Source organism: Osmerus eperlanus, chromosome 13, assembly GCF_963692335.1.
Source record: "Osmerus eperlanus chromosome 13, fOsmEpe2.1, whole genome shotgun sequence".
Lineage (NCBI taxonomy): Eukaryota > Metazoa > Chordata > Actinopteri > Osmeriformes > Osmeridae > Osmerus > Osmerus eperlanus.
The window spans coordinates 10,239,197-10,266,514 of record NC_085030.1 but is presented as its reverse complement, the minus strand read 5'-3'; the positions used below and the strand labels follow the sequence as shown (position 1 = coordinate 10,266,514).

At 49.2% G+C, this 27,318-nt stretch overlaps 2 protein-coding genes across 2 annotated transcripts in view; one reads left to right on the top strand and one right to left on the bottom strand.

The window, feature by feature from the left end:
- hdx (highly divergent homeobox) overlaps positions 1–27,318 on the top strand; it is a 350,307-nt gene that overhangs the window by 24,294 nt on the left and 298,695 nt on the right. The window lies entirely within an intron of this gene.
- LOC134032070 (protein diaphanous homolog 1) lies at positions 46–27,318 on the bottom strand. The gene is given in 21 exon segments (XM_062475870.1): positions 46–160; positions 1,701–1,893; positions 1,895–2,159; positions 2,161–2,240; positions 3,647–3,826; positions 4,471–4,535; positions 6,401–6,516; positions 8,572–8,630; positions 8,632–8,689; positions 9,147–9,265; positions 9,366–9,476; positions 9,718–9,736; positions 9,738–9,824; positions 10,005–10,144; positions 10,263–10,326; positions 10,673–10,750; positions 10,846–10,976; positions 11,067–11,168; positions 11,411–11,575; positions 12,707–12,733; positions 26,515–27,318. Coding segments are annotated over 20 exon segments (2,136 nt in total). The 5' UTR covers positions 26,623–27,318; the 3' UTR covers positions 46–160; positions 1,701–1,731.

Below are 27,318 nucleotides of genomic sequence, written 5' to 3'. Positions count from 1 at the left end.
AAAGGGGAACGGTAATTACATGCGCACACAAACACAACCACTCACACTTGGTCTGAGAGGAGAAGGCCAGTGTGAGTTTGGCAAACAGTTCGTTGCTCTCGTAGCGACCCTCCTTGGCTTTGGTCCAGATACTGTTCTCTGAGAGATCCTCAGGCCCAATCTGAGAGAGAGGGTGTGAGAGAGAGACATTGAGGAGGAGTTGGAGAGGGAGGGTGAGAGAGAGCGAGAGAGAGAGAGGAAGATTTGGTGAGGGAGGGAGAGAGAGAGCGAGAGAGAAAGATTTGGAGAGAGAGACAGAAAGAGAGGAGAGCAGGAGTTAGAGACAGCCTTTCATCTATTCAATTTTGCACAGAAATCATTCATCCATCCATCCAAGAGAGAAAGAAAGGCAAAGAGAACAAATCATTGAGAACATAGCGGTTGTGTGGGGATTCCTCTTTTGGGGTGGGGGGTCGGGGGTCCATTTAAGGACAGTGTGAAGGGAGGCCAAAGAGGAGAGGAAGAAGAAAGAGCTAGTCATTTTCCATGATCTCCCTCACACAACAGGAAGAGGACTCAACCCCTGGTCCTGTCCCAGAGAGCAGGTGAGAGGAGAGAACCTTGAGAGGACCCAGTGGCCTGCTTCCTTCCCTAGCTCTTTTCCTAGCTCCTTCCCGTCCTCCATTTATTGAGCCTTTCCCTTGCCTGACTACTGCACCCATCTGACTCTTTCTTCATTCCAAGCACAACTAAACACTGCACAATTAACTTTGCTCTCTCTCCTCTTTCTCACTTTGGTTTCCTAATCAAGGAGAGGGATGGGAGAGGAAGTGAAACAGAGGGAGGGGGGGGGGGAGAGAGAGAGAGAGAGAGAGAGAGAGAGAGAGAGAGAGAGAGAGAGAGAGAGAGAGAGAGAGAGAGAGAGAGCATCAGAGGAGGGGCAGTAACTTCACAGATATGAGGCTTTCATTACCCAGCAAGCCTTGGGGATGGGGGGTACAGGGATATAGTGTGTGTGTGTGTGTGTGTGTGTGTGTGTGTGTGTGTGTGTGTGTGTGTGTGTGTGTGTGTGTGTGTGTGTGTGTGTGTGTGTGTGTGGGGAATGGGGGTGGAGGGGGCGCGGGTATATGGGGCTGAAGGACCGTGAGGAGAGATTTTTTTTTTTTTTTAATTTAAATTACAAAAAGAATGCTGTCCTTTCTAGCAGCAATTTAATTATCTTTCACCAGCAGTTAAAAGAAGCCGGCTTATTAAAAAGAAATTTCTGTGACACCCTCGTCAGAGGGCTCTCACCAAGCAGGGTATGAGTGGTATGAACACAGAGGAGGGGGGGGGGGGGGGAGAGAGGAGAGACAGGGAGAGAGGAAGAGAGAGGGACAGAGGGAGAGAGAGAGGAGAGACAGGGAGAGAGGAAGAGAGAGGGAGGGAGAGAGACTAAACGCTGATGAAGTTGACGGCAGCCATTAAACAGTAGCTCTAGGCTAAAGAGAGACAGAGGGCCGTTTTGATGTTTTAACCATCGCAGATGAGAGACGAGGAGGAGAACATGAAGCACAAAGTCATGAAAGAGACGTGAGAGCACACACACACACACACACACACAGTTATATGGGGTCAGGGTTTTACCGCTCAGGCACACACTCACACAGACAGACAACGGGTCGGGAGGAATTCTAACTGAGATCTTCCAGAACCTGCAGACCAACAACACTCTCTCTCACCTTGCTCCAGTTAGCCCTCTTCAGCTGCACCTCAGGCTTGTACTCCTTCTTTGGCTCCAGGCCGTAGGGCAGAGGGGGGGGCACGGGTGCAGTCCAGACCCCCATACCTGGCGGTGGGGGGGGGCATGCCTGGACCACCCGGGGGGGGTGGAGGGGGGGGCATCCCAGGCATGCCAGGGGGTGGTGGGGGGAGCGGGGGGCATCCCAGGCATGCCAGGGGGAGGAGGGGGGGGAGGGGGAGGCGGGGGGGCCGCCCATGCCCGGCAGGGGAGGAGGGGGTGGGGGGGCGGGCATGCCCGGGAGAGGGGGCGGGGGGGGGGGGGAGGGGGCATGGTCTGGCCTGGAAGCGGAGGGGGAGGCGGGGGGGGGGCGGAGGCGGGGGGGCCGCCGGAGGGTTGGCCAGGAAGAGGGGGTGCGGGAGGGGGAGGGGAGAGGCCAGCTTGGCCGGGTGGTGGGGGGCAAGCCAGGGGTGGGAACGGGCACGGTCACCGTGACAACTCGGGTCTTGGCTTCCTCCAGGTCCTTAGACAGCTTCTCAATCTGTAGAGAGAGAGGGGGGAGAGAGGGAGAGAGAGAGAGAAGGCGTGGGAGGGAGGGCGCAAGGGAGAAAGAGTGATGGGATGGAGTGAGTGAAGAAAAAGTTACACAACTCACGCCTGAACCAAATGATTAGAGAGAGAAGTTGGAACAGCAGGATGACTTGATAAGTGTGCGTGGGCGGCATGAAATTCACATGCTTGCTCAGAGCTAATAGGACAAATGAGAAAGTAAAGCTAGGATATCCATGCCTAGAAGGATAACTTCTGCCCAAGAGGTGTGTTTCTCAGCGTTTGTATATGGGTCTACCTGTGTGTGTGTGTGTGTGTGTGTGTGTGTGTGTGTGTGTGTGTGTGTGTGTGTGTGTGTGTGTGTGTGTGTGTATGTAAGCTGTAGTGTATATATATTCTTTCCAAATGTGTGCATGTGCTTCAGCGTTGCATGTCTGTGTGTGTGTACCTGCCTGACAGACAGACAGACAGAGGATGTGTCTGTCAACTTGGCTGTTTCTGAGAGTGCTGCCACATGAAGGGCCGGTGGCGGAGCTCCATGACAGGGGGGGGGGGGGGGGGGGGGGGGGGGGGGGAGGGCATGTATGAACACTCTTTGATGGACCCAGACCCCCCCTTTAACAGCAGGGGGAAGAGAGGCATCGCTGTGTGAGGGACTCTGTTTGATGGCTGCTTGATATTGGGACTGTGTGTGTGTGTGTTTGTGTGTGTGTGTGAAGGGCGATGAGAGGATTTTTGCTGGTGTCGGCCTGCTATGGAACAGGGCCTCTGTGTGTGAGAAAGCCTGTCTGTCAGAGAGACACAAAGTCCACATCCCCTACTATGCATAATATGGCTACACACACACGCACACACGCACACACACGCACACAATGATGCGTAGTGACTGTCCGGGGCCATGTGTGTGTGTGTGTGTGGTGCATGTTCCTGGTGACAGTTTGAGACCAGGTCCAGCTGGTTAACCAGCAGGACACTGACAGCTCCACCCTTCTCTTCCTCCTCCTCTTTCTCCTTCCTACCTTCCACTCATCTCTCTCTCCCCTTGTAACTCCCTCCCCGACATTCTTTCACTGCGACTTGTTCAAGTTGCAGTCTTATTGGGTGAGGTAGGAGCTAAGGGGGACCTGTCCTACCTGGATTTGGATGTGTTATCTGTCAATGTTGGATGTCTCTACTTGCATACATTTAAACCGTTGGGATGTGTGTGTGCATCATGTGTGTATGTAGCTGGGTCAGAGGTGTGTGCGTGTAGTTAGTTGTGTGTGTAGTTGGGTTAGGTGTGTGTGTACTTGGGTCAGGTGTGTGTATAGCTGGGTCAGGTGTGTGTATAGATGGGTCAGGTGTGTGTATAGATGGGTCAGGTGTGTGTATAGATGGGTCAGGTGTGTGTGTGTCTACCTGCTCTTTCAGCGTGTTGATCTGGCCCAGCAGAGCCTGGTTCTCCTTCTCCTTCTCCAGCTTGTGGTTTCCCAGAAGCTCCTTCTCTGAGCTCAGCTCCTGGACGCGCTGCTCGTAGTCGCTCTCCAGCTTCCTCAGCTCCGCCTGCAGCTCGTGGCGGGATGTGACCTCGGCGTTGAGCTGGGAGAGAAAACAAGCAGCCGTGCGGGTGAGGCCCGGTGGGATGGTAGCAGTCTGACAAACGCTCCCACTCACAGTCCACAAACTAACACAAACACATTCATAAGGCCATGAGAGTGGCTGTGAAATGTTCTTACACTCACGGGCGCGCGCGCTCGCACACACACACACAGTTGTGTCATCAGGACACACAGGATTCCCTCCTCTTCCTGTCAGCTTCCTGACAGCCTCATCCCTAATCCCTGACAGCCAGTGGGACGCAATTACCCCACCATACAGCAGCCTTGATGTGTGTCTCGAGAGATCAGAATGTGTCCCAAATGGCTATGTATGTGCTTGCACATAGTAGGTAAATGTGTGTGTGTGCCTGTGAGATGGAAGATAGTTTCAGCTCACTCGTTGCAATTATCCTGTCAGGCTCATAACAGAACAGAAACACCAGGGTAGCAAGCCTCTGCAATCACGCCATTTAGTGTGTGTGTGTGTGTGTGTGTGTCAGAGTATTTCTCTATCAGGAAGCTGTCAGACACGTATGCACTCATTCTCCCTCATCCTCTGTTCCTCATTTAGTGGCTGAGTGTCGGACACGGACAAGCAGGGAGAATCTCATTACACTCCCACGGCTGTGTGTGTGTTCACTTCACCTTCTTCTCCATCTCTATGGCCTTGGCCTCACTGGTCTCCACCTTGGTCTGGTCCACCATGTTATCTACACAGGGAGGAATGGAGGGAAGGAGAGAGAGAGCGGCAGAGGGAGGGAGAGTGTGTGTGAGAGAGAGAAAGGTTTTGTCAGACAGAACTCCAATGAGCCATTGTGCCCTTTAGTCTTGCACATTACACACACACACCACACACATATTGCCCTTCAGCTGGTGTGTCCCTGTCTGCCTTGCCTCATCAACCTCCTTAAAGTGGAGATGGGCCAGACGATTTCAGAGGCATCTCGTTACTCGCACTGGGAGTCTATCTTCCTACCTGGCGCCCTCATCCATCCCCACCTTCAAACACACTCTCACACACACACACACACACACACACACACACACACACACACACCGAGGTACATCACTAATCCTCTCATCTCCAAACATCACTCTAACATCACTCTAACATCACTCTAACATCACTCTAACATCACTGTGTTTCTCCCTCTCCTCTCTGTGGATCCCTCTTCTTCATGCTATACCTCTCCAACCCATCCATACTCATCTGGTTTTCCATTCCCCTCCTACCAGGCCATTTTGGCAGAAGAAGAAGATAAGATTAAAAAAACAAAAAGAAAAGTCTAAAGGAGATATTGCACCATCTGACTGACCTATCAGAAGCGTATGTTGGGGAGGGGCAACGGAATCTGGTTTGATCAGTGGGAGAGAGCCGTTGATTGTGTGATTGGGGTCTACAGGTGGTTGGAAGTCTTTGGGGTATACTGAGCATGTGCAGAGAAGAGTTTGCCTGGTGAGGAGACCAAATCCGCAGGTTGATTGGTCGGGGCCCTACTCCTGAGACATTGGTCTTTGGACCCTACCCATAAGCCACTGGGAGGCAGTGAGGGATGGAGAAAGAAAAAATTATCTTACAGCAGAAGAGGTAGAGTAAGAGAGGTCAGACAGTTGAGAGAAACAGAGAGAGAGTAGCAAATAAGAGGAGAAAGAAAGGGAGATGTTAGTGTGTGTTAGTGTTATTCCAGGGTCTACTCTGTCATCAGAGCCAGGCTAAATAGGACAAGCTGCTGTAGCGAGTGGTGAAGAGAGAGAGAGAGAGAGAGAGAGAGAGGTAAAAGGAGTGCGAGCAAGAGAAACTGAAGAGTGAGAGTGAAGAGACAGAAAAGAGGAAAGAGAGGGAGCGAGAAAGAGCGAGAGAAGGAATGAGTGTGTGCAGCGGAGAATTATTCGGAGTTCAAAGAAAAACACTAAATAATGCATGCAGGCAGAATTGGGCTGCTTTCCACCCGTAATGACGACAGTCTGAAGGAGGGCAGCATATGTGTGTGTGCATGTGTGTGGTGTGTCAGCTCTACTTGAGGACGCATATAGAAGCAGTGCAATTAGAGCCTCCTGCAGTGAAAGTGGTAGTGTAGGAGTACAGAGCAGAAACGTAAACTCCTAGACCCAGTAATGGTCTGGTCTGGTATGGTTCAGTATGGTTCGGTTTGGTACTAGTCTGAAGGGGTCTGGAATATCCTGTCTTTGTCTCCTCTGAGCCTGGGTCTAGCCCGGGTCTAGCCTGGGTCTAGCCTGGGTCTAGTCTAGTTCCGGTCAGCCCAGTGCTCTCCTACACAGTGACTTGGTCAGCTAGCTCCGTCATGTCTGGCAGTGTCCAGGCCGTGGGTTTAGCGTGGGTCTCGTGGTGGGTTTACCCAGTTCAATAAGTGAAAATGGAACACGTTTTCCACATGTTTCTACACGACCATCACAAACAAGTGGAACACTGTCTGGATTCAGAACACGTCTCACACAAACACACACACACACACACACGCTTCAAATCTGTGAAGCAGAGTGAACAGGTAAACTGAGGAGAACATCCATAGAATGGGCCAGCTTTCAGTGTGTGTGTGTGTATAAAAAAATATACCTATTAACCCCTCAATGTCGAAAGTGAGATTGCGACACTTGAAGTCTGGATCAGCTCCGTTCTTGTGCAGAACGATCTGTGCGACACACTCGTCCATGAGCTTGTAGTAATGAGGCCTGCAGAGAGAATATACACACACCCACACACAGGTTAAGGGGGGACAGACATAGCTCAGTGGGTAGAGCCTTTGACTGCGTACAAGAGGTTGCAGGTTCAAACGCTCTGTGCGTTGCTGGATTGCTATAATGAATACATTACCAAATGATTAAGAGCAGTGTCTGTTTGTGAGACAAACTTTTGTCTCACAAAAGTCCACGGGTGTCAGAGAACGTCTATGGGTGTTCTTGTCAAAAAGATTGATTGTCTGCGTGCGTGCGTGCGTGCGTGCGTCCCTCGTCTGATCTAGTTGGTTTCACACAGACACTCAATTTCGGAGGTGTCTGATTCTGTGACCCTGTGTGATGCTCTACAAGTCACAGAACTCAATATGTTATTTATTCTCTCTCTCCCCATCTCTCTCTTTCCCCATCTCTCTCTCTCTTTCAACACCTCCTTTCTCTCTCTCCCTCACCTCTCCCCCTCTATCAATTTTTCCTCTCTCAATCTTTCTACCCCTCCTCCTCATCTTTGTCACTTCTCGAAGAAAATAAATTCTTCGCCTAGATTTATCCATGGAGCGAGAGAGACATCTAGTGGCCGCTGGAAAGAAAGGCGTTGAGGACTGAAGGGTAACAACTTTCATTTACAATACCTGCAAAACATGGGAATAGTCAGAAAATGTGACCAGTCCAATTGAGGTTCATACTGACTTGGGTCAGGACTGACTGCTATACACTAGTCTGTGTGTGTGTCCATTGGGTTCATTCACTAATGCAGCACTGCTGGACTGGAGGGCAGACTGAAGTGCATGTCTTCCTCTATAATACTAACATCCAGCCTTTTTGCACCTCTCTCTCCCTCACTTTCCTTCTCTCTCAGTCACCCACCAATTTACCACCCACCATCTCCCTGAATCGTCTTCCTGCCACTGTTATTTCCATCTCTCTCACCTCCACACTTTGCTTAAGCTATTATTTCCTCGCAAATCTCTTCCATCCACCTCCCTCTATCCATTTTGCCTGCTTGCCTGCCTCCTCGACACCCCTCCACCCCCTACGCTCCCCACCCCCCCATCTCTCCCCCTCAACCTTGGAAAACAATTTCAACAATAATTTCCTTCCTGTTTGGAGCGGGATGGCAAAGACGGGACTGGCGACAAGCCTGACATGTCAACTGTGCCTAGCGTGTGTGGGTGTGTGTGTGTGGGTGTGTGTGTGTGTGTGTGGGTGGGTGTGTGCACGCGCAAGCAGGTGCGTAAGTATTTTCTCCAACTCTTGACTTCTCCCCTCTCTCCTCTTCTAATATCCCTCCCCTCCGCCTCATCCCTCGCTTCCCAGTGAGAGCCCCCGGGCTCAGAGAGAGACATTAGCATAGCGCCGGTGATAAGGGCTGGAGGTGCTCCTCTCTATTCAAATGGAGCCAGCCTCCCCTGCATGCGTATTAACTGGGGGGGGGGGGGTTTAGGCTTTTTGGAAGGATGCACTGAAAAACCGACGGGGGAGGCGGGGAGTGAGGGAGGGATAGAGTGAGAGAGCGAGAGTAAGAGAGAGAGAGGGAGAGAGTAGAGGAAAAAGGATTGAGATGGTGGTTCCACAGGACAAGGTGCCCCCTGGTCAAAGCAGTGAGTCGCATGCAGAGGAGGTGGAGAGGGATGGAGCATTCAAAGGTCAAGGTCACTACAGTGCGGATGTGTCATGTGCCTAAAACCCTGGGCCTGTATGCCTACAGCGAGTCTGTGTGTGTGTGTGTGTGTGTATGAGAGTGAGAGAGGGGGGGGGGGGGGTTCGTGTGCAACTGGGTGCGCATGTGTCTGTGTTCTTGTTTCTCTGTGTGTGTGTGTGTGTGTGTGTGAGAGTGAGAGGGGGGGGGGGGTTCGTGTGCAACTGGGTGCGCATGTGTCTGTGTTCTTGTTTCTCTGTGTGTGTGTGTGTGTGTGTGTGTGTGTGTGTATGAGAGTGAGGGGGGGGGGGGGGGTTCGTGTGCAACTGGGTGCGCATGTGTCTGTGTTCTTGTTTCTCTGTGTGTGTGTGTGTGTGTGTGTGTGTGTGTGTGTCCATGTGACCTCCCCGTACCTGACCATGTAGTCGTTGCGGACCAGCAGCAGGTGCTGCATCAGAGACAGGAAGTGGGGACTCGGCCTTGGAGTCCTTGACTGTGTTCAACAGGATCTGGAACACCTCCGTCACGTCAGTGCGCCCGCTGCCGTCAAGGAACGCAACCGCTTGGACACGGTCCGTCATCAACTTAAGCTAAACACAGCTCATAAGAAATTAATCTGTCCTACAGCTCTCCCAGTGATAATGATCTGTAGATCTGTGCCAATACATGTTAATGGCATGGTGTGTCAGATGCCCCCTGGTGGCTACAAAAAGAAATGCTGCATCGAATCCACATTTCAAAATCCAATCAAGTTACCTCCTTAATGGGACATTGTGGCAGCTGATCACACTATCCCTCACACAGAAGGCAATACGTATAAAGAATGGCCTTTAGAGTACATGGTTTTAGAAACAGATGTCTTGACAGTCTCAATCACTAGAACTGAATGTGGCACCCTGGAGACACCCACAGGTAAGGAACAGAACTGCAGGTCAACCGGCACACATTCCAGATGTCTGGACGGACGAGGCAGAAGGTGAAAGGATATTCCATCTCGATGCGGACGTCTTCCAGCCGAGCCTTGAGATCATCCGAGTCGTCCTCCGCCTGATCGTCAAACACGCTCAGCTGCACCCTCAGCTCCTCGTTCTCTATGGTCCTCACCTCCTGCAGGGGGGGGGGGGGGGGGCAGAGACAGAGAGAGTCAAATAAAGCCCGATCTAATGCAGAATGAGCTTCCCTACTGTGGTGTGTGTGTGTGTCTCACCGTCAGACGGTCTCTGAGGCCCAGGCGGAGCAGCTCAGAGCGGATGTGGACCCTGAAGTCGAGCTCTTCTCCTCTGCTGATCAGGGCGTTGATCAGCTGCATGCAGCCTCCCTGTAACACACACGGCCTGTCAGCGCCGCACACGCAGGTACAGTGTGGGGAGGGGCGTGTGTTTGGGAGACACGCAGGTACAGTGTGGGGAGGGGCGTGTGTTTGGGAGACACGCAGGTACAGTGTGGGGAGGGGCGTGTGTTTGGGAGACATGCAGGTGCAGTATAATAATAATAATAAAAGTTTGTGTGTGAGAAGGAGTGGAAAAAGTATGAGAGAGAATGTGTGTGTGTGTGTGTACCTTGAGGGCGATGTTGGATTTTGCTCATCCCTGAGAGCAGCGGCTGAAACCTCTCGTTGTCCTGCGTCTCGGCCTCCTCGGTGATGGCCTCCAGGACACGCTCGTGCCTGGACAGGGAGAGAGGGGTGAGACCCACACACACACACGTGCTAACTAGCATCACATAAATCAATACTACTTAATGCACACCCACACATCCACCCACCACACCCCAAAGCTCACCCCCGTTTGTAACGCGCGCACACACACACACACACTCTCTCTCTCTCTTTCTCTCTGAGTCTCACATGTTTTCGGGGTGCTCCAGGATGGAGATGGCAGAGAGCAGCTTCACGGCGTCCACCATCATGTGAGGCACCATGGGGTTGATGGCTCTGACCAGCAGAGGGATCCCCTCCACTGAGTTCAGCATGTCTTTCAGGCCGTGCTGGGTTAGGGGGGGGGGGGAGACAGAGACGTTTAGTTAAGAGGTGAAACCAGGGTGGAGGTGACTACTGTGACTGGTGGAGGTGGGTTGGAGGTATAAGCAGGGTGGGTGAAACTACCTTGTTGTTCATGAATGCTTTGAGACAGCGGATAATCTCGTGTTGACACTTGACTCCCATGTGCCTGGAGAGAGAGAGAGAGAGAGAGAGAGAGAGAGAGAGAGAGAGAGAGAGAGAGAGAGAGAGAGAGAGAGAGAGAGAGAGAGAGAGAGAGAGAGAGAGAGAGAGAGAGAGAGAGAAAGAGAGAGAAAGAGAGAGGCGGAGCGAGAGAGCGAGAGAGCGAGAGAGCGAGAGCGAGAGAGCGAGAGAGAGAGAGAGAGAGAGAGAGAGAGAGAGAGAGAGAGAGAGAGAGAGAGAGAGAGAGAGAGAGAGAGAGAGAGAGAGAGAGAGGAGAGAGAGGGTGGTGTTGTTGTGGTAGTTGTTGTTGTTATTGTTGTGATAGGTGTTGTTAAGATGCTTCCTGCTCTTACGGGTCTTTCTCCTCCTGGAGTTTTCTCAGCAGGTTGAGCAGCAGAGCCAACCCCTCGTTTCCAAAGTTCTGCACCCAGCTGAGACACAAGGACAAAGACTGGCATTAGTAAACCATGGTGTGTGTGTGTGTGTGTAACAGAGAGCATGTGCCATGTTGTGTGTGGGATGTTACCTGACAGGGTTGTTGTTGAGGGAAACCCTGAGCGACTCCAGACAGCTCAGCAGCTGAGCATCCCTGGGTTCAGTCTTTAGCTCCTGAATATACATCACTGCTGACCTGGAGCTCTCCTTCTGGTTCTGGCCCTGAGACACACACACACACACACACAGTCAGATCAGGGTCTTGACCTTCCAACAGGGGTCAGGTCAGGGTGTGCGGGGAGGGAAGCTCACAGCTTTGGAGGTGTGGAGGTACTGGGACACCATCTCTCGTTTGATGTGGATGTCCTTCGCCCTCAGAGGCTGCTGCTTCTCCTCGTTCAGGTTCATGTCCACCTGGGTGAGGGGGGGGGGGGGAGACAGGAAGGGAGAGAATGAGAGAGAGATAGAGACGTATGGAAGAAAGGCTGAGACAAGAAAGTGAATGAAATTCAGGAAGGCCCCTAAAGCACTACATGAACGCCTGCAAACCCTACCTCCTCCTCTGCCCGCCCCCCCTCCTCCTCCTCCCTTCCACCCCTCCTCTGCCCCCACACCCACCCACCCACCCCCCCCCTCGTTCCCCTCCTCCTCCTCACCAGCATCTGTTCAAACAGGTCCAGCACCAGCTCCTCAGGGAGGTCGTGCTGCGAGGCTCCCGCCCCCGACACTTCGTAGTGGGCGGCGGCTGAGTGGCGCTGGCCCCCGCCCGGCCCCGCCTTCTCCTTGTCCTTCTTCATCCTCATGCTGGTGAAGCGCTCCAGCTGGGGGGCGGAGGGCACAGGGGTCACACATGGGGTCACACAGAGGTCAGGGAACTAACTGGAGTAAACGGCCAGTGTGATGTTTGCTGCTGTTGCTGTGTGGTCGCTCTGTGGCAGGGCCCGGGGGAAGGTTCGATCCCAAATCAACTCCTTTAGGTCAGATAGGGCCAGTCCCATTGGACAGATCTCACACTTGGATGGGTTTAGACACCCAGTTAGCCATTATGATTATACCTGTGAAATGCTTTGAGATCTACAAGTGAGCAGTGAGTAATTCCCTCTCAGGGCTTGATTTGGGATAAAGCTGCCTGCCTCTAACATCCCTCTTCTTTAATGTCTGATTAGCAATGTAAAATGCTACACTTTACATACAGTTAGCACTGTATTTTAGAATAGTTAGCATTGCACAATGCTACAAATCATAGCAGTGTACAATGCTAAATGTCACAGTTAACAGTCTCCAATGCTACATGTCATACAGTTAGACCTTTACCAGGCTGAATGTATGCCACACAGCACTGTACAAAGCAACATGGAACTCAATTAGCAGAGCTCAATAAAAACATTTTTTTTTTTGCAATAACCAATGTTACATGCAGGCAATTTAACACTGAGCAACGCTTACCTACTTTTTGCATTTTAGAATTATTTAGCAGTATACAATTCAATTTAGGATTGTATAATGCTAACCTATTTTGCATTGTATAATGCTACATGTAAAACATTTCACAGTTTACACTGTTAGCCTGTTTAGCAGTGTACAATGCTAGCCTTTTATGTAACATAAGTAGCGGTGCACAATGCTGTGTGTGACATATTGGGAAGCGTGCTGTGTTAACAGGGCCAAACAGAGACGTCGACAGACATGACCTGTGCATGAGCAGGGGGAGAACACATCTTGGTGGAACTGTTAACCAACACACTCAACCCTCCCAGCCCACGACAGGGGCTGAGGGGGGAGGGGGGGAGGGGGGGAGATGCTGTTAGTTATGGTGAAACCAAACCAAACAGCCCTGTCACATGGGTACTGTCAAGTTTGGATTCACAGACGCACACACACACACACACTGGCATGGGGAGGACCTTGGATACAGACACACACACACACACACACACACACACGCAACCTACCTCATCGGGGATCAGTCGTTTGAGTTTCTGTACGGAAAGGGGGGGGATGGAAAATAGGACAGAGGAGAGAGATGTAGAGAACGGAAGGAAAGATGGAAAGGAGGAAGAGGTCATTATGAATGGTGGGTGACAAAGAGAGAGAGAGAAAGTGAGGGAGACGGGCCAAAAAAAAGAGTGTGATTGAGGGAGTGAGGGAGAGAGAAAACAAGAGGGAAACAATTAGACAGAAATCAATGGTGTAGAATCGACTAGGACCAGGGTTTGTCTATGTGGTTCATTAATCATCAAATAATCAGGAGAGAGAGCAAGAAGACACAGGCAAAGCGGCATCACTGTTTAGCGGTCCATTTTTTAATCATCAATCTGTTTTATTTTTTAGACTACATAATTCAGTTCAATGACAATTATTTGTAGTTATTTGCGATACATTTGACAATGAGGCATATAAGCTTATCATAGTTAAGTTGATCAAGTAATCATATTTTGGGTTTGGGTCATTAAGTACATTGGTTACTTGCACGTTTTCACCACAAGGTGTCACGCTACACCCAGTAATATGATTCAGTTGGAACACCACTTCAACAACAGGGAAGAAACAGCAGCGTGAGGTTATGGAGAAAGCTGTGCCCTTTTTCCAAAGAAAATACAGTTTGAAAGTACTATTACTGCACCAGGAATGTGTGGTGAGTAAGACGTGAGATGACGTATTTAGCTGGAAGACAGAGTGCAGGTTTCAGGCATGAGTCAGAATCCCAGTCCTACACTCCCAACATCTGTGGACCATCAAGGACCAGAGGCCTGAGGAGGCACTCTGGGTCACGGGGTCACCAGCAGCTCTCTCTCACACATGCACGCACACACACACACACACACACACCAAAAGAGCAACCCTTAATGATCCCCATCACACCCACGCAATCCTCCCAGGGTTCCACAGTGAGTTTTTCCCACACTGCCCCCTTAGATCTGGTGCATCGCTGCATTGCTATCACAACCATTACTCCCTCAACACACAACTGCTCATATTTCTCCATCTACCCCAGAGAGGATCCACAACATGTCCTCTTTCTCTTTCCTCCCCGCTTCTCTCACTCTCTCCCTCCATCTTATAAACTCAAATAAGAAGTTGTTAGGCACAACATGAGATTAGTATTCAGAGCTTGAACAAAGGACACTGGTCGTGTGGCTGTAATAAGAATTCCACCCTAATTTAATAGAAGAGAACTTGTTATCCGAGGTGCAAAACAATACAAGCTCGTAAGACAGAACATCCCGACACTGATCCTGCCCTCCCTCCCTCTCTACTTGTCTCTCTCCCTCTCTCTCTACCCGTCTCTTTCCCTCTACCCCTCTCTACCCGTTTCTCTCTACCCGTCTCTCTCCCTCTACTTCTCTCTCTCTTTACCACTTCATCTCATCATCCACCCTTCCTTTGATCCCTAATCTCTCCAGACATCACGTCCTGCAAAGTCTTTCCATCTTTCACTGTCTGTCTTCATTCGATGCCCTCTCCGTCTGTCCTGATCCCTCCGTCTCTCCAGGGCGCCACGGCTGATTGGTTCAGGGCCGGGGTGACCGTGCCCGACCTCCCTGACTCCCTTCTCATTCTCCATCTCATCTCTCTCACTTTCAGCCACTCTCGCCCTATAACTCGCTCTCAAACCATCATCTCCTCTCTCTCTCTCTAAGTCTAACTCCTGTCTTTCTCTCAAAGTCTCTCTCTGACTCTCCACTCTTGTTCTGGAACTTTTCAGGCTGGTTCCAGGGGAACTGCTCCTCGAGACCATCTAACAGGTGCTTTGTTCCCTCAAATCTGTTCAAAAAGATTCAAAACAAAGCTGCCACTAAATGCAAAGCCTTTCCAGTCATTGTTCAGAGGAATTACTTATCCTCCAGGCAGGTTCAGAAGGACTGACACACCAATATAAGAGGAACCCTCCTCCTCCTCCATAAGCCAGGAACATCACTGTTGTCTGGACAGTGAAGAAGAGACTAGCTTTAAAGAGGTTTCAAATCATTCACCTGAACCTGGCTTTACTTTGACTGTTGGGACAATTTGTAGGGAGAAAGCACTGGAACTTTCTAGGAACAAATCCTGGCCTACCTTGTCCAACTTTAATATATCAAAAGTATGTTGTTGGCTTAAACAGAATGTGCTGGGTCATTTGGCTTCAAGCTAAAGTCACAGTGCTACAGGTAGTAAAGTGAGTGAATAAAGTAGTGTGAGAGTGAGAGAGTGAGAGGAGAGTCTAATCATTAGCCGTCTCTCTATAGTCAGTGGTGACAAGGATAATTGGCCCTGGCCTGCCGTGAAGGCTGACATGACGATCCTTTACACACAAGGAACTTTCCCCTTACACTGCTGACACACACACACACACAGGCAGATGTAAAACATGCTGATGGCCATAGTGCCATCTAACCCGCGGCCAGGAAACAGTCGCCTGACGGAAGGGGGCACAATGAATTCTGGGTAATCGCACAGGAAACAGCAAGAGTTTGTGATCTGCATGTGTGTATGTGTACGTCTGTGAAAGGGAAAATGAGAGAAAAGGGGGGAGAGACAACGAGCACAAAAGAGGGGGAAGGAGACCCAGACAGGTACTCAGGGCATGATGCTTTCCTATCTAATTAGAAAGCTATGGAGAGAAAAAATACCCTGATGCGACACACATACACAGCTAAAACAAAAGTGCTATATAATTATCAGCCTAAAAATCACCCGGCACCAACATAGGCCTACACACACACACACACACACACACACACACTTCCAAGAGGACCATAATTATCCCACATTGAACCGAGTGCAGGAAACGTATGTTTCTTAGAAATGGGCGGAAAACTGGAGTGAACTCCGCTCTTTGCTTATGACAATGTGAATCAGTCACACACAGCCTATATTTACCAGCCCACAGCTGTGTGTGTGTGTGTGTGTCGCTCAAGTTTGAGTAAAGCTGGAATACAAGTGGCAGAAAGACAAGGAAACGAGGGACTGAGTGTAGCACAACAACACTTGGAGAGGGGAACATGAAGTTTGAGTCTCCACTGAAGTGTGTCCTTCAACACACACACACACACAGGGTTCTGACAGGCAGACAAGCAGCCTCTAACCCGTGCCTCTAGTACGATGCAGACAGTGTTTACCTCTTGGAGATCATTAGGCTGAGAGGTGAACCTGACCCTGCCTATCGAGTCCCTACTGGAGAGAGAAAAACAGCCCTCCTCTCCCCCTTTCTCTGGTTCTCTTATCACAACTCTTCTCTACTCTCCTCTCTAGGCCAACTTCTTTTTGATTGTTGTTTATTCATTTTTTCCCCCACTCACAGTCCCAGACAGTGTTTCACTCTTTTTTCATTTTTTCCCCCCTTTCCTCTCATTCTCTCTGCAGTCCAGAATCACACTAGATCTTGTGGTTTTTATAAATAGTTACTGGACAAGGTGTGTTTGTGTGTGTATTTGTGAGTGCGCCCGCACATGTTCTTGTAACCTAAACCGTGTTGATATCTGTGCTTACAAGTTGCCATGGTGACAGGCTAACTTGTCGGCGCTGGTGATGTCATAGGGAGGGGTCTTGCTAGTTGGTGACTCGCCTGTGCAAAGGTGACACAACATTTCCTGTTGGCGGCTAAAACAGGAAGTTGTAGACATACTGAGGGCTGTAACAAATCTGGCCCCATATGACCTCGGTGTATGTACATCCACACACACACTTAACACCTAGGTAACAGAGCCTGCCTGCATTGTGGAGCTTGGCGATGTGGACTGTCTATGATGGAAATGTGGAACTGTGTGTGTGAGCGTGCGTGCGACTGTGACGAACGGTGTTAGCTATGTTAAGTGTGTGTTTCGTCTACACTGTGCTCTCTGTCCCTCAGGAACACCCTGTCAGTTAGCAGATGAGAACAGTCACCAGCCTCTACTGGGAACAACAGGTAGGGTGGCAGAGAGGGAGGGAGAGAGAGAGAAGCAGATAGAAATGGGCATTACCAAACACTCACTTGAGGGAAGACTGATCATTTATCCACAAAACACATGGATGGACAGACCCCAGCCACGCTTAGCACACACTCATGAACAGTCTCACACATCAGCATGTAGGCCCCACAGACTGCATCTTGTAGCAGGAAGTCTCCAAGGCTAAATGATCAGATTTGCATAGCCTCGCCTGCTGCTCTACGCATCGCTGCCCCTGACTGTGAGTGCGTGTAGCTAGGCTTTTGCAGTGTGTCCGAGTGGGGGCCAGTTTTTCGCGCGATAGCACCCAACCTCAGAGACCTCATGTCCTTAATGGCAAAACAATGACCATCCCATGACAACAATGGAGACTGCACAAGGCCTTGCAGTGTGTGTGTGTGTTTCACTTCATATCTGGAGTGATGGTATGTAAATTCTCCTCCCTTACCAAAGTCAGCTAGGTGACATTCCAGGCAGACAGCCATCTTTACAGTCTTGTTTAACATCCCGAGCAGCATCACTTCCTCCTCAAGCAGTGTCGTGGAGAGGCCAAGTAAAACAGGATATGAATTGACATGTTCAAGGTGTTTAAAGTCTTCAATATGTGGCTGTCACAAGTCAGACACACACACACAACACACAAACGCCATCCTGACATCTGGCACTCATCGACAGCAGTATTGATTAGGCCGTCCTATCCTGACAAACACCACCACAACAACACAGATCTCCATTGTCTGTACGCCAGGGCAACAGGTGCCAGCATTCCACAGTGCACTCCTGCCATTCCTGAGCTCAGTCACTGACCTCAGTCAACGAGGAAGTGTGGTTGTGTGTGTGTGCTTGCGCAAGTGCCCTACTCCCATTGTCTTCAGACCTTGCAGAAAACCAGTATCTAATCCATCAGTGAGGACAGCAGTGGCCCCATGAGTGTGGAGCTCAGTGGGGCCCAGGGCTGAGGGGTCCCTGGGCAGCCCAGCAGTGAGGGCTTTCTCTGGGGTTGGACGGTGAGACCAGGCCCCTCCCTCCACCTGGGCCTGGAGTAATTACCCAGCTCCTGGCCTCCTCTGGAGAAGAAGGGCATCGATCCCTTTGCCTCCAAATGCCACACAGGTAACAGCACTATATCAGTCTGTCAGTCACTGGTCTACACCTTGGACAGGCAACCTGAACAAAACACATACACACACACACACAGCATATCTAGTGTGTACTGTAGTTGTGGAGTTACCATCATAACAGCTTGGACGGTCATTAGAGAACTTCAGAAACACAGGAAGTGGATGATGACTCACTGTCCCAAAGGAACCCGGGCTCAATTATTCCTGCAGATTGAACACTGAGATACAGACCTGGGGGAGAGAGAGAGTGTGTGTGTATGTGAGTGTGAGTGTATTCATAGGGGTCGAGAGAGAACAAAAGCAGCTCTACAAGCAACAAGCTCCCCCTCCATTAAAACACACACACTTTCCCACAGTGTGCCAGACGCAGTGACAGACTGTCAATATGCAGTCTGCATATGTTGAGCAATTAGGCCCAGTCCAAACCCCACCTCTGAGTTGTCAGATCAGCAGCCAGGAGGCAGAGTTGACCTTTGACCTTGCTACCAGCCTGTACAGCGGAGAGTAAACAGCAACTGGACGGCACCTGCTCTCTCTGTCTAAAAGTCTGGTGAACTGTCGATCTACACGGCGGAGGGGGGAGAGAGAGAGAGAAAATGAGGGACTGAGAAAGTGACTTAGAGAGAGAAGGCTTGAGCAGTCTTGCAGTCTGCAAGTAGGAAGTTGCAGGAAGTGATGCTTAAAGTTTCAGTGTTCACACACTATTAAACTGAGGAAGCATTACCCCTACACCCCTAATGTGATGGCTGGAACTGCTTCTCTTTGGTGAGGTTTGTGATGTTAGCTGGCACGGATGCAGCCTGCTTTGACTATAGGTGCATCGAACATTTATTGGGGGGTATCATGATTACGGAAAGGGATTGTATTATATTTTATATTGCTACCATTTTTTAGACTGCTTATCGATCTGAGTGTTAATCAGGCGCGGAGCCATACGTTGTAAACATTCGGGGATTAACAATGTATTCTGGGTTTGATTTGCTAGAAAGGAATTCCACACTTAATGCGAGCGCGCAAGCCAATTTTTTTGGTACATTGGTACGCAACGCTGCGCGCCTCCATGGTCCTCTTCCACATATTAAAATAGTGCTGCTGCCAACGAATAATGCACCTAATAATATGGTTCCTGCAGTGCCATGGCGGGCCGGAACAAATGATTTCGCGGGCCGGACGTTCCCCACCCCTGCTCTAGTCCTTCTCTCATTCACGCCATCCACCATCAGCCCCTCCTCTTGTACCCTCCAATCTCTCCATTTCTTTACATCCCTCCCTCTGACTACGTCCCTTTCTCTGTTCCTCACATCTCTTTGACAGCTCCAGCAACAGGAAAACCACTCTGCATCACTTCCTGTTGCCTCAGATTAAAACTGAATAATAAAAGATAATGACAGATAAGGGGTTAAAATCAGTTTCCGGTCCTGGAAGGCAGGACCTGTCTCGACAACCTGTGAGGCAGGAAGACAATAGACATAAGATACTGCATTTATGCTAGTAACTGTGTGTGTTTAGACATAATGTGTGTGTGACACACATGTATGTGCACCAACCAATGGGCTTACCTTCCACTCAGAGTGTTTGTACCCCAATAAACCACACAGACGGACAGATAGTCAGGATGTTTACCTGCTGTACACAGGGCACCTTTAGATTAGCTGTAATCTGTCAGTCTGACAGAATGTGAGAGTCAAAATGGAGCACTGACACCCTAATCCTGACAAATCCCACACAGAACACAGAGATAACACTCTCTCTCTGCCTCTTCCTCTACCTCTCTCTCTCACGCACACTCTTTTTCTATCTACCTATCCATCTTAAACCGTTTTCCACCGGTCTGTCTACCAGCAACAGACTGGGACAAAAAGAACAACAGAGAGATGTCATCACTCTCCTCTGTCTCAGAGACAAAAAGGAGAGAACGACAGACAAACAGAGAGAGACAGACATACAGAGAAAGGATGAGAAAAAAAAGAAAGTCATGACAGTCAGAGAACGCGTCCTTGCGTGACCTTGCCAGCACAAACATCACAGCAAACATAACACAAACACACTCACGTACGCACCTCACACACATATCTTAAAGAATTAGCTCTGACACATGGGGAGGGGGCCTGTCTAATCTGCAACTCTGGTCCTATACTGGGCCTTTTCCAGAGTAATACAGCCCACTTACTTTAAGTCTGAACAGATCACTTAAGGGCTGGTTTAAAAAGGGTACCAAGTTAATTGGGTTACACAACATGAAGTAGTGTGTGTGCTTGCATGTGTGTTTGAGTTTGTGTAGGAGAGAGACTGTGACTGCAGACAAAGGTAGCTAGACGCTATAATAGGCTCCGTTCTCTCCTGTGTAATCCGGTGACTAACCGTAATCACTGAACGATCCCACACACACACACCGATCAACCAGCCTGCATGGCCAGTGGATGGCACATACACACAAGTGGGAATGATTTTCAATAGGAGCATTCCGACAGCTAACAGATGCCGGTTGGGCTCCACAGCAGCAGCACAATAGGGATACTCCCATTGCAATCAGTAGCTGAACAGATTATTCATGGACCTCAAACTTATTTCCATGGCTACAAACAAAAAAAGGCCACCCAGGGTAGCATCGCCACGGAATGAAGAGTTTTGTCGCAGTGATGAGAAACGTTGGAATTGTGCCGTTTTGGCCAAAGCATGTGGAACGTCTATCAGGGCAAAGATAGAACTGGACATGACGGCTGTCACTCAATGCTGTATGGCTGAGGCTCCCGGTAAGGACGTGATACACTAAAGCTAGGCTAACAGGCTAACAGCGGCTGCAGGATAAAGTAAACACTTCTTCAAACACAGTTCTGGGATCAGGCACCACACAAGGTCCTCCTAGGGTACCATGGAGATGACAGATGAATCCAGATCACAGCTGAACCTCCCTTTGTCTCCAAACTTCCCCCGCCCAGGGCCTGGGGGAGGTAGCTGAGATGCAGCATGCACAGGAAGTGCAGTGCTGCTGCCACAGGAAGTGAGGCAATGCCACAGGAAAGATACAGCAGATTAAGACTATTGGTGGTGGGGTATGGCCGACAGAGATAGAGCTGAGTTAGAGGAGGGTGGGTGTCATTACTAGCACTGCAGGGTTTCCCGCAGAAAATGTGTTAGTTAAGGTGGTAGGGTGGGGTTTCCCGCAGAAAATGTGTTAGTTAAGGTGGTAGGGTGGGGTTTGTCGTCAGAAAATGTGTTAGTTAAGGTGGTAGGGTGGGGTTTGTCGTCAGAAAATGTGTTAGTTAAGGTGGTAGGGTGGGGTTTGTCGTCAGAAAATGTGTTAGTTAAGGTGGTAGGGTGGGGTTTGTCGTCAGAAAATGTGTTAGTTAAGGTGGTAGGGTGGGGTTTGTCGTCAGAAAATGTGTTAGTTAAGGTGGTAGGGTGGGGTTTGTCGTCAGAAAATGTGTTAGTTAAGGTGGTAGGGTGGGGTTTGTCGTCAGAAAATGTGTTAGTTAAGGTGGTAGGGTGGGGTTTGTCGTCAGACAGGAGGGGGGCTAGTTTGTGCGATAGACTAATGCGTTCTGCAGAGAAGGGAGACTGGTGTTTTGGAATGGGAGAAAACAAGACAAGAGTAACACGGCGGATATCGCAATTAAAAAACAAAAACTACGTAGTTAAGGCGGCAGGCGTATGTTGCTTAGGCGGCCGCCTCAACTGAAAAGTGCTGCGGGAAACCCTGCACTGCTGTCAAAACCAGCTGACATGGGAGTACACACTTACACACCACCACAAACAAACTTTGAGCAAACACACACTCCCACCACTCAGACACCCTGTAAGACCGGCCCAATAACCTGAGCGCAAACAGAGAGGTGGTGACCCCACTTCTGGAGTACCCGTCAATCCTGTTTGTGCACACACACACACACACACTACTGTACAGCTTGAGAGTGTGTTGGCAAAAAATGGAGCCGAGGTGTGTGCGCGCGTAAATGCATTTGTATGTTTGTGTGTGTGTGCGTGTGTGTGTGTGCGATGGAGACACAGCATGCCATTGAACAGAGCAGGCTGCCAGTTGATGAATGCCATGCCCTGGTCCATCTCTGGGGTTTTCCTCCATTAGCCTTCACTGATAAGACCCTAGCTGCATGGTTATAGAATGAGGTAGTGCTCCTTTTCATCAACAATGGGCTGGAAACGATGTGTCTGTGTGTATGTGTGTGTGTGTGTGTGTGTGTACACACATTTAAATATGGATGCTGGTACGGGCTGGTACAATGGAGGGGTGTACAGAGGAGAATGGAGAAGAAAAGGGCAACTTCCTGTTGAATATTGTACAACTTCCTGTCACAATTTATTGTGAATATGTTGAAGTGACAATCTAATATGGAGGCCTAATATTGACTACAGGAGAAAGCAGCCTGGTGACCACATACTCTAGTCAATATTGCCCAAAGAACTGACAGTCAGTTAAACATTGTGCAGCAGCTCAGCTTTGGGTGTTTGCTGACAATGTATGCAAGTTTGTGGCAAAGCTCATGTCCAGGAACAGGGTGCTTGTGTGTAGGCCTCAGCAAAGGAGAAGTATAAGAAAGTAGTCAAAAGATTGACTGGTGACGATGTCAACATCAGACAAAGAAACAAAACCATACAACACAAACATCACAACAGGAGTCTTCTATAAGCTGGTTCAAACCCCCACTCTTTCCGACCAACCGCACAGAGTTAATATTTAGTTAACAGTGCCCTCTCCTCTGGTTCTCTATTGTGTCAACCTGGTGGTGGGTTGTGTTGATTCTACAGATATGAGACTAGTCCAATACCTGCGTTGCTGAACCTGCCATACTGAACAGAAAGAGTAGTCCTATTAGTGTCAACACACACACGCATACAAATACACAAGTACTAAAAGTGCAATATCACTGAAAGTCAAAAGCATTTACTGCTGCCTTTCACATTTCAAAACACACACGCTAATTGGCAAAAGCCAGAGCAGACAAGCGTGGCCACACAAAGCCCACAAGACATGTCAGCCGTAGCCTGTCGGCTATCATAGCTCTCAACAAGTCCCTGTCACTTATCATTTTCGCATCATGTGAGTACCAAACCTTTTAACACACACACACACACACACACACATGTGCAAGCACGCACACAAACACGTCTACCCCAATCATTGTCACTCATACGCTCGTCTGGCAGCGAAACGCTGGTCCACACAACATCCCCGCAACCTTCAGCTTGTGGAACACACAGAGCTCTTGTTGCCAAAGACAGGTGCTACCTTTTCTTCAGGATTTTCTCATTTGTTGACAAGCGACTGCTGACAAACACTCTCCTAGTCTTTGAGGCACTAGTCTCACAGCAGAAGCCAAGTCACATCTGTCACACACACACAGAGTGGTGCTACAAGTGGGGAGATGAGTACTTTGTTTTTCTCTCATTCTCCGTCTCTCTTCTCCCTCCCAATCCCCCCCTCTCCTCTCCTCTCTCTGTCCCTCCCCCTTCTCCCTCTTTCTCTCCCTTACTCTCTGTCTCTGTTGGATACAGTGTCTGACCGCATTCCTCCATATGCTTGTCTCGACATAGAACTGAGACGTTTATTACACAACTCGGCTCCCCCCGGCCAATCGGAACAGGTGAAGCCAGCTGTCAGGGAATGTGTCACATTCTCTTGCTGGAACACCTGAGAGGAAAGAGAGGGGGAGATGGGGACGGCCACGCCCAGGGCCAACGCTGTCCTCCATGTGGTCAACCAGCAGACTACATAAAGGACACAGCCCTTTAAAGAACGCTTTTGCTGCAGGCCCCAGACGGTGCGTTTGTGACAGTGTGATTGTGGCCGCGTCATTCCCCCCCCCCCCCCCCCATTCCTCATTAATCCACTGTGGAATCTCCTCCGCTAATCTACTACGCTCTCCCGCGTTCACCTCTCTTCTCTTCCTCTCTCTCCCTCATTCTTATTCAGTCAGAGCCAGCCGGTGCATTAACCACTCCACTCGCTCAAACACAGACAAGAGGAGGGAGAGAACGAGAAAGAGGGAGGGAGAGAGAGAGAGAGTAAGAACGAAAGACAAAGACAGAGGCCAGCCACCCTTCCACCCAAAGGACGTCCTGCACACTGCCTAACTAAACTGTTTTCTGCATAAGTGTCTGTGCTAACCAGGCCTATACACATGCAATCTGCAACCTCAGCCCTTCGATGGGTTTCTGGAAAGGGGGAGCAGCAGGTGGGCGCACTGGTGCATGCTGGGACATGTATTTTCCGCTCGAGGTGTGTCCGCGGTGCTGATCCAATGACCTGTGGGGCCCGGCAGGACCTCCCTACAGGGTTGGACCGACGCAGCAGAGCAGAGAAAGCAGAAGACCGGAGGAGAGTGCCGTTGAGGCCACCACGCCACCAAGAGAATGCTGAACACATGACCATTATCCCCTGCTGACTCAGCTTGTCATTTCCACTACTAGAAGAATACACAGAGCACATCAGATTTCACAAGTACTCGCCCAGCACTTCCCACGCAGTGCTAGGACAGGGTCAAGGATAGGCTTGCACTTTTGCCTGTATGTGGTCCTTCTTCTCATCTTATTTTGGGTTGGTATATTGTTGATTTACAGTACGAGTTGTAGCAGTGAAAGTCTACGTGAACAGTCAACGTTTAACCGCCTAAGAACCTCTGGCAGAGGATGACTTGGTGTGGATTATGGAGTGAATGAAGAGAACAGCAATGACAATCCAGATAGTCCAGGCTCTTAGCTTCTGTTTGGCTTGGTTGGGAACAGCAGGGCCATCTTACTAGCCTTGCCTTTTAGATTTGGTCTAGGTAGGCTGTGAACAGAGGGGCCACAGACAAGGGGCATAAGATCACTGTGGCAACATTCCACGGGCTCATAAGTAGGGGTTACAACCTCCAGACACGCGCCACAGCTTGTGAACCAAGCGTAGACGCTCAAAGATTCGCTTGCAATCTCTCTCTTGCTCTCTCTGTCACACACACTGTAGAGCTTGGTGCCCTGCAAGAGCTTGCTGTGTAACTTCAGAGGGTGGATGAATGGAGGGGTTGAAAGGTCATGGGTAGGATGAAGACATCGTGGATGAATCATCTGACATTGTTTTCATGTAAGCTTCACATTTAGTTAATGATGTTGCATACACAAGAAGGTCTGTGACTATAACTAAGAGCTTGTTGTGTCAGCATTCATACTGCTTCTGAGACAGAGGAGAGTGATGACATCACATTATATATTGGACACGTATCATTCCACCTAACAGGCTTTAACCTTTTCCTGCCCTCCTCCGACCTCATAACATTCCTACTACAGAAGTGTGTTTGTGTAATATAAAAAGGAGGGGGAGAGGAGGAAGAAATGGAATGAGGACCAATACTGTAGGTTGCAGTGCTGAGATTAAGGACGGAACCACCACCTACACACCCAGGACAGGACAGCTCTCTCTGTCACACACACACACAGTGCAGAGCACATGTCTTTACTTAAGAACTTTTTATCACTGACTCATGCTGTTTACTTATAACCTTGTCTTGGACTGCAGTGCATTCCACTCTCTTTATCTCAAAGTTACCTCTCAGTCTCTTGTGGGTGAGCCCCTTCAATTACTTAAGTCAACTGCCATCATTAACTGCCCATAACCAGATCATTCAAAAGAAGGGTCATATTCATCCCCGATTTTCAAGGTGTAAAATACTGGCTATAATCTGTTTGGTCCTTAAGAGTTTGATGGTTGACAGGCAGTGACTGGTCCAGTATGATGGGAGGTTGCTATCAGCTATTAGCTAACTATACCCGTTGACAAGGTGTGTATTTGGGCAGCTATGGTTACCATTTGCCAGTGAAATATCAGTTTTCAGCTGTTGCTAGATGAGCCAAGGGGTTAAATTACGAGACACCTTGTTGCCAACCACGCTGACTCCAAACACCACCTTGCCTGAATCACACACGTCTACATAGACACTTACTGTCTACAGTGTGACGATGACACTACCTAACTGGATATACTCAAGTTTCAACTAGTATTCGAAACAAAAGTACAAAACAGCTGAGTGGGATGTCATTCAGACAGCCTTATTACTACTCTGCAAAGATGGCTATGTAAATCCAATATTGGGTCGTTAACATTGTGTCAAACTCAAACTTGAAAAAGTGAATCTGATCCAGCGTCAGATAACTACAATTGGAAACTGTCAGATGGGTGTAGCTGTAATGACACCAACATACGCATACTCATGCAATTACCTGAAAATGTATTGAACTTAACACCGGCTGCAATACATAATTACGAGATTTGCCAGTTAAACGCTTGTCTACTTCCGCAGCTTACTTCCTCAATCACAGAGCGGGCTAGCTGGCTAGCAAATAACCTGGCGTGAGCTGCCTACGAATATTAGCTTCAGAGCTATCAAGGTTTAAAGCGCTCGGGTTACTCACTAAATTAATCATCTGTGTAAATGGTGCAAAGTGCAACAATTTCAGAAATAAAATGTCACATGCAATGGCTTTATGTCGGATGTAGCCATTGTATTTGTTTCTTTCTCCTGACACTTGTTAAAAGTTTCAGCAATGATGCGTTCATCCACTTGTTGATTTATAGCACTAGCCAGTTAAGTTAGCAGAGCTAGCTGCTAACATAGCGAGCTAGTTAGTTACCTAGTTTACAAATAGTGACTTTTAGCTTGCCTGAATTGACAGAAGAGTTCCCAAACAAACCAAAATTGTACAACTTTAGGATCGATAAAATAGCAAGTTGGTACGTACAAATTTCTTTTCTTTCTTCTCTCCATCTTCGTAATGCTTCTTAGATTTCTTGTCCTTGCCGCCTTTGGGAGCCGCAGCCGAAGCAGAATTCCCCGAGTGTGGATCCATTGTGACTTTCCTCAGAGAAAAAATATCCCCAGAACTTACACCCTGTGATAACCTGTTGGAGCTCAAAATACACACTCACCTCCACCTAGATATTAGTATTGTGTTTCTATCTAAGCTGAAAAGTATGCACTGGGGCTTGTTCCCTCAGGGGCGACCAGCCGCGGGGTAACGTTTGCGAACTACCTACAGCTTCCACGATAGTGTACTCAACTAGCTAGCTGAGAAGTGCAATGTGACACTGTGGCAGTAAGACACTTTGACCAATAGGGGGCCGACAACACCAAACGGACGACGTAAAGTATTAGCCAAATAATAATACAAATCCACATTAAAATGACATTAAAGCTTGCACGAATAGCTTGTTCACATTTTCAGGACGAAGCGAAACATGTTTTTTATTGAATATTTAAAAAATGAATAGCCTAATTGGACCAATATTCATCTTTCTCACGGTGTTGGTGTCTCTTGCCCCTGCAGTTCAGCTACGGGCCCTCCAACCTTATTTAACCAGGAACACTCTTTCATTAATTTCCCTTCCTTCTTTGCTCTCGTCATATACTTGCTCTGTCTCCGTTTAGGCCAATGCAAATGCCCCACCTGTGCCATCGCACCGAGGTGGAGTTAGTTTCATATTCGACATTTGACATGCGGAAGACGCTCCTTTGCAGTGTCGTGTTAGGGACCGTGTGAAAACTA